At 41.0% G+C, this 15377-nt stretch overlaps 1 protein-coding gene across 9 annotated transcripts in view; it reads left to right on the top strand.

Moving 5' to 3' along the window:
- TRERF1 (transcriptional regulating factor 1) overlaps nucleotides 1–14318 on the top strand; it is a 97696-nt gene extending 83378 nt beyond the window's left edge. For all 9 annotated transcript variants that reach the window (XM_036380284.2, XM_036380283.2, XM_054514216.1 and 6 more), the window contains 10 exons: nucleotides 1914–2280; nucleotides 2825–2885; nucleotides 3603–3742; nucleotides 4432–4535; nucleotides 5731–5806; nucleotides 10601–10689; nucleotides 11525–11638; nucleotides 12311–12499; nucleotides 12951–13159; nucleotides 13794–14318. In XM_036380284.2, the coding sequence (XP_036236177.1) occupies nucleotides 1914–2280; nucleotides 2825–2885; nucleotides 3603–3742; nucleotides 4432–4535; nucleotides 5731–5806; nucleotides 10601–10689; nucleotides 11525–11638; nucleotides 12311–12499; nucleotides 12951–13159; nucleotides 13794–14115 (1671 nt within the window). In that variant the 3' untranslated portion in view covers nucleotides 14116–14318. The remainder of the gene's footprint in view (nucleotides 1–1913; nucleotides 2281–2824; nucleotides 2886–3602; nucleotides 3743–4431; nucleotides 4536–5730; nucleotides 5807–10600; nucleotides 10690–11524; nucleotides 11639–12310; nucleotides 12500–12950; nucleotides 13160–13793) is intronic.
- The last annotated feature ends 1059 nt before the right edge of the window (nucleotides 14319–15377 follow it).

Raw genomic sequence — 15377 nt, 5'->3', positions numbered from 1 at the left:
AAACTCAACCAGTAAAATGAAACAGTGAGAAGGAACTAAACATTCAGCAAGGCTACAGGATGGTGAGCTGAGGCTAGCAGTCAAATAACATCCATCAGGATCTGTCCAGAGGGGATCTATCAAGGTGCAGCAGCAGGGCCCAAAAGTATGCATTCTGTCTTGGATAATGGGAATCAGTTACTAGAACTTTAGAAAAGTAGAGTGCTTCTTCAGGGGTGGTAGTGCACTGAGAGCCCATGGACACCACTATCTCCTTTACTGCTCAATGTGGCCTTTTCTGAAAGCAGTGTTGGCATGGGTATGCTCTAGGTGAAGCAGTGTAGGAGATGGAGTGTTAAGGATTTCTAAGGTGTTGCATTGGTTTGCTTTACACTTGTGAGAAAGGAGTACCAGCTCTTTCGCACTTGGAGAGCAGAATAGAATGAGCCCTTAATCAAAGACATGACCTGCTGGGTCTCTTTTTTAAGTTTTGGTTTGTTTGGATTTTTTCCCTTGAGTTTAGGGTTCTTCCCCCTTTCTCCTGTATGAACACTAAATGTTCACCATCTTGATGGATTTTATCTGTCATTATGGGTAGCTTTCACTGTTCTGGATGTCCATTATCAAAAAAATCCTCTGCAAAGCTGCATTTTCTTCCCTGCAGAAGTAAAACCCTTCCAAAAGTAATTTTTTTTACAGAGAGAAAAATGTCAACAGCTGTTGGAGAGGATGCAGCCATGATCTAACAAAGAGGACAGGACCTCTGTAATCAAAACCATTTCCTCAAGCTGGAACTTATTAACATAAGGGATAAAGGGTGACAGTGCTAATGCTTGTTTAACATGATTTTTATTGGGTGAATGTGATTCTCAAGAACCACCCATGGTATAAAGATGTATGTTGTCTAAACATACATTGTAGTTATTTCCTTTATGTAGTATTATAATTTATTTACCAGATGATGCAGACATTCTGGAGTAACGCTGTCAGAATTTTCTTCTGCTTCCCAAATTTATTCCAAAGATGGCCTACAGGCTAAGTACCTAAAAGCAGTACATTTAATAATACTGTGTTCATCTACCAACTTCTGTGTGTTCTTAAAGCACAACCTGAGGACCTTTTTCTTCCTGCCTTATCCCCACTCCCCCAAGAAATCCGGATTCCAAGTTTGCATAAATTCCGTGCCTTCTGCTTCTGTATGCTCTGGAGATTTGTTATTAAATTATTTTTAACATTCAAATTCTAGAAGTCTGGGCATGTTAACAGTGTGTGAATTTCCCTAAGTGGTCATTTTCTACCCTTTTTTCTCCAAGGAAGGAGGAGAGAGTTAAGTTCAAGATTTGTTGCAGCTGGACTGTAATCAAGCTGATGGGAATGTAGTGATAAGAGGCAAAGAATTTGAATTTATTACATTTTTCTTCCTTTCCTGCTGCTGAGTACTGGAGTAATTTCACTGAGCTCATGTGTCCTTCTGGTCTCACTAAATATAAATGCATTATAAAACCTCTCATATAAAGTTTCTAGTAAACTGTGCCTGGGTAATGAAGTATCTCTCACCAGCCTGTGTGTTCAGTGCAAATAGAAGTGCCCAGAGTGTCTGGGTAGTGAGGAGGAACTCGTGGTCTGGGAGAGGAGTTCTCTGCATTTTCATAAGTTGACAGCAGCCTCTCCATGTCTGCCTCTGTGGCTCAGCCCTACCTTGACCCAGAGGTCTTGCTGCTGGAGGTGAAGGGTAATTTGTCCTGGTTTTTCTCACTCTCTTGAGTTTTCTGTGTAGTGCCAGGTACTGTACTGCCCAGGGTTATTATAGTGGTACCTGAATAACTGCCTGGTGGGAACAGCTTTTCTGTTGCCATTGCCCAGAGCTGTAGAGGATTGTGTGCAAACCACATTTAAGCATCCTGAATGATAAGATTCTCTGTGTTTTCATTTAGGAAACTAGCAAAAAACCTCATCCAAGTGCTGTAAAATCGGAAGAAAACTTCAAACCGTTGCAGGACAAGAAGAAGTATCGGCACAGACCCGAACCTCTCTTCATACCTCCTCCTTCCTTCAACCTCAGCATGTCCCACTCGGGTGCCACTCTGTACCAGAGCCAGCTCCGCTCTCCCCGCGTCCTGGGGGATCACCTGCTGGACCGCACACACGAGCTGCCCCCCTACACTCCGCCGCCGATGCTCAGCCCCGTCCGGCAAGGCTCTGGCCTCTTCAGCAGTGTTCTCACTTCCCACAGCACATCCCACGCTCAGCTGCCACTTACTCCACTGACACCCACTCCTCGGGTGCTCCTGTGTCGGTCTAGTAAGTATTGCATTTACACCTCTGTCCTCTCTTCTCCTGTCACCACATTGATGGGTTTTGTGTGTGCTCACAGGCATGGCCAGTTCTGCTACTTCACAGGAAAAGTACATTGTAGTGGCAGTTTTGCCTTGGATTTTGCAAAGTTAAGGCATAAAGGGAATAGAGGAGCCTAATCTGCCATTGAGGCTGTGATCATTCCATGTGGTCTGCCTCAAGAAAGGATCACCTTGCCTCTCATTACATCTGGGCCTTCTGAAGTGGAAGAAAAAGACCTAGTTTGAGACATGGGGTCCATGTTAAGTATTTGTTGTTCAGTACTTCACTAGAAAAGATGTGTAATCTCTCAGAATCAGGGCAGTAGAAACCTCTGCAAGTCCAGACATTTCTGTTACCTATAAAAATTTAGACTGTTTCTAAGTATCGATAAAGGGTCATTTTTGCATCATAGACTGAGTAATGTTGGTGTTGGTAGGGAGGTGGCAGTGCAGCCTGGGGGGTCACCAGCAGCAAAACAGCAATACTCAAATTCCAATCTCTGTTTCAGATAGTATTGATGGAAGTGTCATTCCAGTGACGCCTGGGCCTGGAGAACAGACTGTTGAACCGTAAGAAAAACAATATTTTTTGTCACCGCTTTTATAGATTAGCTCCAACCTAGAGCCCATGGTCTGAAGTGTTTTGAACCAGGCAGGAAGTATTCAAGTGCCTGAAATCATGTTGGGCAGGATGCATTTAATGTTTCTGTGGGTGATGGCTAAGGACATTTGGAACAAAGTGGCTGTGGGAAATTTAGGTGTCATGGCTCAAAGTTAGTGGTGGCTGGGAAGAGTACCGTGAGGAAAATGTGCCAATCCAGTACTCTTGCTTTATATATGTTTTATAAGAGTGGAGCTTTGGAGTGGTGGTGTTACCTGGTAGGTTCCCCATGGCAAAGTGCAGACAGGGTTGTCCCTCAGCAGTAATGGCTCTTTTTGCTCTCTGCTGAAGAGTACCATTCTCTGTGGAACAGAAATTTGCTGTTTCTGATGTCTAGCCTCTTTGCTAGCCATGCATATAAATTAGCTTGGGTTGTCCCTAAGGTATGATGTCTCAGTATGGCTCAAATTGCACATTGAAATTTTTGTTTTTCCCCAAGAGATCAGTTCTCTCTAGTATTCAAAATACTTATCCCACTGGGAGTAAAGCATTGTGTAAAGCAATCTGACACAATTTCCTGCCACTTCAGTGCAATAAAAGTTTTGATGGAAATAAAGTGAATGCTAATCTGACTTTTGTATTTTCTACACATAGTTGAATCCTTATTTATTTATTCTTATTTATAGGCGAATCAATATTGGGTCCAGGTTCCAGGCTGACATTCCTGAGCTGCAGGACAGATTGCTAATGGAGAAAGATGTGCACAAGGCTACTTTGGTTTGGAAACCATGGCCAGAACTGGAGAACAAAGTCTTCCAACAAAGAGGTATAATGACTTGCCATTTTGGAAGTTCCTACATCAGCCTGTGCCTGTTGAAGAAATACACATTGATTTCTTGTGTCTGTATTGAACAAAATGTTCAAGAGAATATTAATTGCTGAGAGTGCAGAGCAAAAGACTAGAACTACATGGTATAGGTTCAGAGCAGCAGCATTATATGGTGGCATTTAAAGGGAATGAATGGTTTTTGGGCAGCCAAGGGGGAAAGGTCATTGCTGGGAAGTTGGGTACTGAACTGCCTGGTAAAGGCAGCTGAGACGTAACTGATGCATCCTGGGCCTGTCCTGTGACCATAGTGACAGGAAATGTGTCAGGCTTGGTGGGTTTTACCAGCCCTGAGCAGAATTTTTTCCTGTTTCCAACATGGTTCATTCTGTTTCTCCACCCTGGCTGGAGCCTCCTTGACACAGCAATGTCACTGGTGTGTGCAAGTCATTGCCTCACAGGCAGATCTCTGGCTCTGGAGTAGCCTGTCCCACCCCAACTTGGGCTCCGTTACATCCTCTCCTCAGTGATCCTAAAACAAGTAGATGAGATGTTGAGGAGAAAAAGTGTGAAAGAATCTGCTGCCCTGAACTATGTAGTCTTTGAGGAGCATTACAGAATCCTTGGCTCCATATGTTTGACTGACAGGCTACTGTATTAGCAGTAAAATGTTGACTTGTTTCTGACAGTGGAAGACCTTTTAAATATGAGCTGTTCCAGTGTGTTACCTGGTGGAGGAACTAACTCAGAATACGCTTTGCACTCACTCTTTGAAGCAAAAGGAGATATTATGGTAAGATAAAAAAGCTGAAAGGGGAGATATGATCCTCTTCTGCAGATAAATTAGCATGCTTTATTAAATGGATTTAGATATGGTTATATAAAAAAGATTTCTGATTGATTTGAAATGATGCTTTAAACATCCTGTAACATTTTTGGGGAATGACTTTTCCCTTTATTCTCTAATAAATTTAAATTTCAAAGCAGTGCCTCTCTGAAGGCTTACTGTATATTTCATATAGATAAGATTACTTAGTTTATAGCCTTGGGGCTTTGAATATCTCCCAGTGCTTGCTCCAACCCTGATATTTCACAGGCTTTATATTTGGTCACAGAGAGCTTAGTCCTCTTCTAGCCCTTATAAAAAAACCCCTTTTTTTGGAGCAGCAATCACATCTACTTATTTGTTCAGAACTGTGAGGTAATTGAACACAGTTCTTATATAAATAATGCATTTCAAATATTTGCATTAGTTTAGTGATGGGAATGTTATTAACTAAGGCAAAACATCCATTTTCCCCAGTGTTAGGGAAAGGCAAGGCCTCTTGCACCAGTTCCTGGAAAACCAATATAAAACCAAATGCAACAAAACATGGGGCTGGAATGAGTCTCACTGGATTGGCTAATACAGTGGGTTTTAGCTTGTGTCCCAGTTTCCTTGGGCTCTGTTAGCTGTATCTGAGAGGTCTGAGAATGTCAGGATGTGGAATTTGCTTTACAGAGAGTATGCATTTTCAGGGGAAAAAAATTTAGGGATCCATAAATTCTCTGTCTTCCTGATTTGAAGGACGATTAACTATATTTGCAGTCATTCTTGAAAGATGTTGACTTACACAGATATTCTAAAATATTTTATGCTATAAATATTAATGCTTCAAACCATTAAATATTAGTATTAATTAACACTATCAAGTCTAACACTATAAATGTATTTGTTTGTGGCAAGCAGAAAGGAGGGAAAGAGCTGGAAGTTGCTAAGTAATAGTCACATTTGTGCTCATTAAGGTAGGACAGGTGCACATTAGGTGCTCTTCTGTGAGGTACAGTGTTAATGGGCCTTAGAGTAATTTGATGTGATTTTATATGACAGAAAAGAGAAAAGAGAGAAAATTAATTCATATCCTCATAACAAATAGTCTTCTAAATGCAGTTTTATGCCACAGATGATTGCTTTCCCTAATTCTGTTTTTCCCTGCTTTTTCATTTAGGTTGCTCTTGAAAAGCTGCTGTTGAGAAAGCCAGTGAGGTTGAAGTGTCATCCTTTGTCAAATTACCACTATGCCGGTAGGTTTCCTTGAGATCTTTCTATCTGCTCCACAGTCCAAGCCTGGCATGCAGGCTGGAGCATGGGATCACCTTGCACTCTCTGCTGTCTGCTGCAGGGATGGCAGCATTTAATAGAGATGATGTGGGCAGTGCCAAGGGTACTCCCAGAGCCGTTTGTTGCAAGTTCAGCAGTTTTATACATGACTGACAATGTACAGAAGCTTTGCATCCATGTTGCTGTGGAGGATTCTATGGATTTAAAACTGCCTCGAGTGATTATTTTTCTCTTTAAACTGAAACTTAACAATTTCATCTCCTTTTAAAACTGCTGCTATTTGTAATTTATAATTTAGTATCACTAGTGTCTTAATTTTCTGGCACATAATCAATCTACCATCCAGCCTGCTTCTTCCGAGGTGGTGGTGCACAATAAATGAATATGATAATCACAAGCATCCTTTCAAAGAGGCAGTGCTGTAACTCTCACTAAGATCTTAGTGCTGTTTACAGAGCCTCTGTGTGGGGATCTAGTAAAAAAAGTCTGGGTTGGTGTGAAATACAAATGTGGTGTTAAGCCTTTGGATTCAGTTGTGTCACCTGAGCAGAGATGGCAAATGTCACACCTCTGCAGCCCCCCATGCTATTGCTTAATGCTTTGTAGTGGCTAACAGCTGCTGAGACACAGAATAGGGTTTTGCAGAAGACATTTAGAACTTCATCTCCAGTTCAGGCTCAATAGGAAACAAGCCAAGAGTCTCCTGGTGGTCAGTCAGTCACAGTGTCCAAGGTCATGTACTCAGTTCAGTTACAGTCACTGTGCAAGGTAAGTACAGAAGCAGTCTACATCCTGGCTGTAGCAGCCCACTGGAAAGACTTCCAAGTAACAAGCAGTTTTTGTAGAGCAGCTCCTTAACCCCCTGGCCTGAGAACAAGAACAGAAACGTGTTTGGTAGTAGCTGATAATGACAGTGAATAAATGTGAACGTCAGGTTTTTGGTTTTGTCTGAGGAAGGTGCTTGGTGCTTGTGATAGCAGCTCTGTTGCAGTCCAAAGGGTGGACATGGGAATGGATGGGGAAGAAGGACATCAGACATCAGCCAAGAACTTTGATCAGGGTCCCTTGCCTGAAGAGATGACACCAAATATGTGTGAGACAGTTCAAGGGCATGAGAGCAGGAAGATGAGGAGATAGCCCACAGCCTCTTCGTCAGTAAACAATCTAATTAGCAGAGCAGATAAGAAATTTCTGCCTGTGTGGCAGAGGAAGAACAGTCTTTACTAAAGCAACTTCACAGTAGTTTCAAAAAGAATTCACTGGGATTCAGGGAGGAGCCAAGAGACTGTTTTGTTTGATCTTTCACATGACATGATGCTAATCCTTGGTAAATAGCACTGAGACCTGTGGACACCTTTGAATCCCTGTTTCTTAAGCAGGAAAGAAAGTTGGATTGTGCTTATCACAACATGAAATAAAATCTCACCATTCTGGATTTAAGTGCCATAAAATAACAAGACAAAGCCCTGCTTTCTAATGCTTTTGCATGCAACATGTGATTGCAACTTATATTGACAGCATTGCTCTAGCACTGTGCAGCAGCTCTTGAATAACAGTTTATTTCTGATTGATAATGAGCCACTCGAGGCGTATGAGAATTTTTCATAATCTAGTCCATTAATAGCTTTAATGTGACTTCAAGTGGCATCAGTTTGGGATAACTTCATGTTTTCTGCTCCATACTCAGAAATCAAGGCTCTCAGGCTTACCACATTTAAAAGTGGAATACATTGAAACAAAGCATGCCACTTACTCATGAGAATTAACTCATTAGCATACCACAAACAACAGACACCCAAACTCATCCTTAGCATTGCCTTTGAATGAGGGTACAGGCAAATAGCTCACCTTTGAAACTTGTTGGCTTGTGAAGGAAGCCACTTGTAACACTTGAGGATTTTCTGGTGTGTGCCAAGAGAGCTGGACATGCTGACCCAGGGCTCCTTGGAAGAACACCCTAATCTCTGTCCAAACACTTTGCCATCTGTCAGGATGGTGTTTAGGAAGAGAGACGGAGCACATACCTGGTACAAGAGGGGCACTGTTGCAAACACTTGAACTGTTCTCCTTTGAACAGTGGAGTTTCTCAGGTCTGAAGTTCTGCAGTGAGAACTGCAGGAGAGATGGTCTCTGACATAGGGCACTTCAGGCAGTGTGGAAGCTTCTTGTACATGCTGTGACAGGGCTGTGGGTCAGACCCAGCATATGTTGTGCGAAGTGGATTTCAGCTACCTCTCAATGGGGCTCCCTGGGTGTACATGTAGCCCCCTTGAAACCCACAAGTTGGGCCCAAAGCACACAAATTATTAGAAGATATTTAATATCAGTTAAATATGTCAGTTTAATGTCAGTGCAAAAACAGTATGGCAGGTAAAACAAAATGTAGAATAAATATCTAAACATAAAGAGCAGCTTTAAAATTTGATCTGTATTCTAAAGCCCCAAATTCTTTTTGCTGCATTGCAGATCTCTCTCTATGCACGTTCTCTATATCTCCCTCAAGCTAACAAGAGCAAAAGTGGTTTCCCAGCAACCAGAGTTAAAAACAGCTTTTCTTCTGTTTCTTTTCCTACACAGGATTTATTCTATTAATTAGGTTACTTCCAATTAACCCGCATAATCCTATAAGGGTCTCTGCTAATACCACAGCTATTGGGGAGAGTATGCAAGGCTCAAATATTCCATAGGTGTACAACAAAATTAGTTCATGGAAGTGATTCCATGTTATTGTTTTTATTGTGTTGTCTTATTCAGAGGGTAGGGTGGAAGCAAGAGAGAGAATGACTAGAAAAAAAGAAAATCTCTCCCGTGTTGTCATGCTTTTAAAGTTATGTTTTGGCACAATAGAGTAGCCTCCTGGACTGAATGAGTGCATTTACCCCTGTACAAAGGGAGGGTAAATGCGAATGACTGACAGCTTGTATAAGAAGGGAATGATGCTGGTTCAGGGTGGGAGAAGATGGAAAGGCAATGTGTCAGCAGAAAGATCTCTGGGTGATAACAGAATAAGTAAAACTCGTGGCTTGAAGCCAGTGCCTTTCTCTGATGCTTAAGAGAGCTTTAAGTGTAAATCTCTGTGGAAATAACTAATGCATGCTTATATCCAATACCGGAAGAGCCTACAGAAAACAGGTTGCAGAAAAGTTAATTTTGTAGTTTTCATCATATAAAGGAGTGGTGAGATACCTGCTCTGAGCTTGTAAGCCTGGGAGCTGATGATGAAATACAAAAAATTTGCAGTTAATTATATTGCTATTTTTTAAGACAAAAGTTACTTGTAGAGTTCAATACCATGTGTGGTGCCAAGACCCAAGTTAATTGAAATCAGTGCAGAGGCAAGCATTTCTATGGAGAGTAGTAACATTGACAGAAATATAAAGGATTTCTTTTCATAAAAGTTTTAGATGTTTCAGAAATTCTCAGAATGAAGTAGAATCTTCTCATAGTATAAGTCATTTCAAAGGCATCCACTTTATGACTTCTTGCATATCCTTCAATGTATGTAATGCTGCCCACTCCTAACAAACAGAACAGTGCTTTGATGCAGCAGAGCAATCCTGTGTTCCTTCTGTTTGCCTAATATTGAGAAAGCATAAATTCAGTTCAATTTAAATGTTGATTTCACATTTTCATGGGCAGTTAGGCCAGGGGACCAAACACAGAATAACAATATTCAGAAGTTTTATATATAGCTTCCATTAAATGATAAAAAACACTTTGTGCATATTGCACATTGCTACAGTGTCTACCTCCTTGTGACCTCTGCCACAGAGGATTTAAATGTCTTATTCCAAACCATGCAAGTGAAGAGCTGCAAAAGGATTTTAGAAAAAAGGATCTTACAAAAGGAGAAAAGGATATATGAACTTCTGTGTCATCAAATGTAAAGCGGCATACATGGGAATAAACAATTCAATCCTTACATAGGAAATTAGGAGCTCTGTGGTGGTACTTCTCAATTCGAATAAAAGTTTGGGATTGTAATGCTAGTTCTAAGGAAGTATCAACTGTATTTAACAATAGCTAAAAAAATAGTCAAGCGTTAAGAGGATAGAAATCATGGTGATGCCACTGTGAAAGCCTGGATTTTATGTGGACTTCTGTGTGCCTTTCTGGACCTCTTGTCTTTATAGGAATGTTTTAGTACCGAAAAGGTTCGGTGTGGGACAGCAGTAATGATCAAAGGTTTGGGAGTGATAGAAAGGGCACAAAATTCTGAATAGCATGGAGGTGATGGTCAAGGTTGGGTTCACTTTCTTCTCCACTTGAAGAATGAAGGGTCATCCAGTGAAGCTACTGGGAGCCAGGAAACAAAGAAAGGGAGGTGGCTCTTCATGCAGAGGGTCCACTGATCTATGAAACTCCTTGGCAAAGGATGGTTTGGGTACAAGAAGTTTAATTGTTTGAAAGGAAGAGTGGCTCAGCACTTACAAGGGTAGTTACTAAATAAGCAAATTGCAACAGACTCAAGAAATCCCCTGTGCCCAACATGGTCAGAGGTTAGGAAAAATTAGGGAGAGGCATTTGTATTTGCTTGCCCTGATCTTACTGTTTCCTAGGCAACTGCCTGTCACCACTGCTGGAGACCAAGTACTGGTTAGATGGACTTCAGGTCTGAGTCAGTACAGCCATGCTTGTATTTGGGTAGCAGCAATCATTCACATTTGCTTGAGACTTCTGGTTCTCATTTCAGATATGGCATCAGCATAAAGGTGGTGACTTTTTATTGTTCATAATGATTTCATGTTCTTTTTAAGGCTCTGACAAATGGACACATCAAGAAAGGAGACTGTTCAAAGAGGCATTGTCCACCTACAGCAAAGATTTCATATTTGTACAGAAAATGGTAAGGTTATTTCTGTTCTGTCAATTTGTGGGGGTTTTTTTTTCCCTTTTGCTCTATGCTATTCCTCTTCATTTTCCCTCCAGTGCCAGACCAGCTGGTTGCAGGCATAGAGGCAGCAGTGGTTCCAAGAACACCAATAGGAGTGGTATATTCATTGTTTGTAGCTGTGCATTAGATACCAGTAAAAAACAGTTATAAATAATTAAAAGTTTTTCCTCTTGTTATTACATGGGAAAGTTTTCACACCTGGAGTCCAAATCATGGCATTTTATGTATGGGACAAGTATGATTTTCTGTTACCATCTTGGTGTTCTCTGACAGTTTGTTACAAGGTACCAGAGTCACTGGCATTGAGCCTGGTGCCAGGAAGTGTTGAAACCTCTTAATAAAGAGAAAACATGTTTGGGCTTACTTTTCATGTTCTGCTACAAAGCAGAAAAGACAAGGTTATAAATCTCAGGGCACAATACCCTACTTGTTAGCTCAAATGTTGAAAAATATGTGGATTTATGTGAGTCAAGTCTTAATTCCTAGATTTCTCAGTGGTACTGTACAACTGAGCTACAAGAGTACATTCTGAGTCATTTTCTGTCTGGAGTTTAGAGAATTCCAGAGAAATCTTCTGAAGTTGAAAAAGTCAACGGAAATTTGACTGAAAAAACAATTTAAAAATAATTATTCTACAAGAGTATTCCTGTTGTAGTCAAACTGCCTTTTTTTTCCTCTCCATTTGAATGTTTGAGGAATAAAGCCTTCCTGACAGAATATATTAAAATTGTGTTGAATGAAAACAGAAAATTAAGATGGGACTATTTCTGTAATTCCTTAACTACAGGTTAAGTCCAAGACAGTTGCACAATGTGTGGAATACTACTATACCTGGAAGAAAATCTTGCGTTTGGGACGGAAACACAGAACGCGCCTAGAGAAGAAAAGAGATGAATGCTTGGTAAGTCTAAAGGAAGATGAGAAAGTTTAACACTTGATAATTTTTGTTTGTCCTTTTTTGAGGAGGAGGTTGAAGTAGGTGACATAGGTATCTTCCAATAGAAATTATTCCATAACTAAATTATGTTCTGTATGAACATTTTGTGACCTCAACTACCCCAAGATTTGTTTGGCTGGACTGCAACCAGATTTAAGTGCATTATCTAACTGTAGTCCTGGGAAACATCTATAAATTATGCTTGTGCCCATGTGTGCTCCTAAAGGCTCTAACATTCCGATACAAATACCACTTGGGATGTGCTGGCTTGTGGGTTGGGGTTTTTTGGTTGGTCGTTTTGGGGTTTTGTTAAAGTAACTTGACTACAAGTACAGCATACGTGGCCTTTCTGGTGGCAGGAGGACAGCACTGCACCTGGCATCTGCAGATCTTTGGAGATGATAATACACATGGAGGCTGTCTTGAGCACTGCAGAGAAGCTTTATGTGCTATAGCTTATGCATTAAGGGGTGGTAGCTCCAGTAAGACCAGAAGTTCATTCAGGATGGAAAGAAACAGTGATACTGGGAAGCACATGTGACTAAACAACATGCTGTTCCCAAACTGTCTATGTCCTGCTATCCAGTGCTGTCTGACCATATTTCTAGTGTTCCTTAAATGCGCTGTCGGTTTCAGACAAGTGGAGAGGAGGAAGTGTTAGAGGAAGATGAGGAGATCGAAGAAGACAGAAAGGAAGAAAGGGAAATGCAGAAGTCACCTGACCCACCAGCAATCTCTCTTGTTGGACATATAGATCTGCCTGCCGTTCAGGGTCTTTCACTGTCTTCATCCTCCTTCATCTGTGAAATGCCAAACTGTGGCGCTGTACGTGAGTTTGGTATACTTAACGGAGAGAGGGTGGTGGTGGTGGTCATATGTGTAAACTAGTGAATTGTGATTTTGACTCCTTTTAATTCCCACCCCACAAAATAGAAGCAGTTTGATCTATACAGAAAACTGAATTCTGAGATGATGTACCGTTTAGAAATACTATATGGCAACAGCTCCAACAGCTCCACAATTATTAAAGTTGTGTAGGTTACACAACTTTAATAATAGGATAGCTCACTGCTTTGTTTTATTGTGACTCTCTTCAATTATAGTGGGATATTGCTGAAAGCAAGCACCATTTGAGCGAGTAGATGGTGCATATTAGACATGTCCACTTGTTCTGTTGTGATATGCATTCAGCATCCTACTTTCTGCAGTTCCAGTGTTGCCTTGTGATTTCTTGGGGTTGTTTTTTTCCCCTCCCCTCCACCCCACTCCCTGGCAGGTGTTCAGCTCCCGACAAGCACTGAACGGCCATGCTCGCATTCACGGAGGTACAAACCAGGTGACGAAAACGCGCTGCACCATTCCCGGCACCAAGCAGAAATCCGGTACGCAGAGCGGATACTGCTCCATCAAGAGCTCACCTGCCCACAGCACAACGAGCGGCGAGACCGACCCAACGACAATTTTTCCTTGCAAGGAGTGTGGCAAGTAAGTGTGGCTGTCTGCAGTACAGCATTGCCTTTGCCTGTTTAGATTCCAGATCAGCAGTGCTGTGAACAAACTTCATGTTTTGCTCTGATTGTCTTGGAAGAAGTTTTCCCCCTAGATGATACGTTCTCTTACCAAAACTGTCAGAGATACGTTTGCATGACATTTTGGATGCCCCTGCAGTATTTACTCCTATTTTCCACTTACCTGCTAGAATTTTTACATCTGACATTCCAGCTTCCTGCTTCATCACTGACTTGGCTGAGACAGTGGGCAACTTCTTCTGTGTTTCTGTGCTTGAGTTTGTCCATTGTGGTAATCCTTCACTTTCTTCCTGTTGTGCAAGATGGTTGTGAAAGTGAGAGAGGGAAAATTATGATGTGCATAGATACTGAAGCAGGTGTGGGAGCTACAAACTACCTTTGGCAAAATCAGAGTAGGCCATTCTGATACCATCAGGATGTATAAATCTGGTAATATGTCCCTGAAATTCACACCATGGCATTGCAGGCTTCACTGAGTTCTATTTCAGGACAAGGAAGCAAATGTACTGATAAGTTGTTGAGTCTTTTTTGGCTCATTTCATCAAAAGTAGTGCATTTTAATCTGATTTTTTTTTCCCTTTAAAATTTAGGGTCTTTTTCAAAATCAAAAGCCGCAATGCTCATATGAAGACTCACAGACAACAAGAAGAACAGCAAAGGCAGAAGGCTCAGAAAGCTGCTGTAGCAGCAGAAATGGCAGCCACTATTGCAAGAACTACTGGGCCAGCTGGGCATAGTTTGATCCCCCTGGATCACATGAGCTTGGTTAAACATGTTGAAAATGTTGGTGACATTGATGATGATGTTGTTCCGGATCTGGGTGATGTCATGGAAGAGAATGAAGTCATGGATGCTGACCTCTTACTGGATGATGAAGATCCAGATCTACTGCAGGATGATGCTGAGTTGTAAATAAAATTGTTTGATAGACAGCTACTGAGCACACCCTGGATGGATCAATCAGGAAACCTGGACTGCTTGTTTATTCCCACTGATTGTAAACTACCTGTTGAAAATTATAATTCTTTTATCCAGGTCTAGAAAAGAAATCTGCTTTTTTCCCTTTTTTTTAATTAATTTGTGTTTTGGGGGAAGAAATAAATAATTGGTACAAATATTCTTATAAGGTGTTTTTATCTGAGCTCTTTTTGCTGACAACTTCCAAGGCCACTAATTACACAAGTTCATGGTTCTGCTATCAGTTCCTACCAGATGGTCCTGGTAGAATCTTTAGTCTTTAACTCTTCCAAGTTTCATTTTACCCCAATTACAAGAATAAATTTCACACACTTCTGATGAAACATTTTTTTTGTCTATATTGGATCATTTCCAGCATCTTCTAGAGAGTAAATGTCATCTCTCTCTTAAAGATACCATTACATTATTTGTCTTTGTGCTGCCATTTTAAGCAAGATGGAAGAAGAGAAGAACTGGTTTAACTGTGAAAGAGTTAGTGATGTCACAGTTCATTTTCAGTTCTGTCTTGGTTACACAGGACATTTTAGACATTCCATTTTAGCAAGGTTTTGATCTGCTGATTTGAAAATGACCTAATTTCCAAGATTGAAGAAGGAAAATGATTGTTCTATGGTTCACATCCTCTGATGGGAACACTGAATCAGGAACACTTCCTTGGTAATCAGATTGCACTGGAAATATTGTCCCGTGACAATAAATCACACTGTGGAATAGCCATCTCTGTGGTTTTAGGGGAGTGTGTGCTCAAGCAATGCTTGCTCTCTCACCAGGCAAACATAGGGAAGCATTCTTGCCATTGGAAAAGAGATTGATGTGCTTTCAGCACCTAGGTATATGTGTTATTCTTGTGCCATTTTCAGTCCTCTTCATTACAACAAATTCAGCTGTTGTTTATTTACTATAAACATGCTGCAGAGGTGAGTTGATGTTGCTGTTTAATGACCATTTCTCCTCCCTTAGGTTCAGGTCTATGTGCTGGACACCTGACACCTGAGTTTATATAAATTTAGATTTGGTTCTCTGATGAAACAGGATATGAAAGAATTGTATGTTGCAGAATAAAACAAGGAAGAAATGGAGTTAGGTTGAGTGGACCTCTAATTACAGAATACAAATGCTGATTGCAGAGCTCTCACAGGCAACATCACTGATTTTCTTGTGAATTTTGCACAGTAGAGGAGTATTGTTAACTTTTT

Source organism: Molothrus ater, chromosome 3 (assembly GCF_012460135.2).
Source record: "Molothrus ater isolate BHLD 08-10-18 breed brown headed cowbird chromosome 3, BPBGC_Mater_1.1, whole genome shotgun sequence".
Taxonomy (NCBI): domain Eukaryota; kingdom Metazoa; phylum Chordata; class Aves; order Passeriformes; family Icteridae; genus Molothrus; species Molothrus ater.
This window is presented reverse-complemented; position numbering and strand designations above follow the sequence as displayed.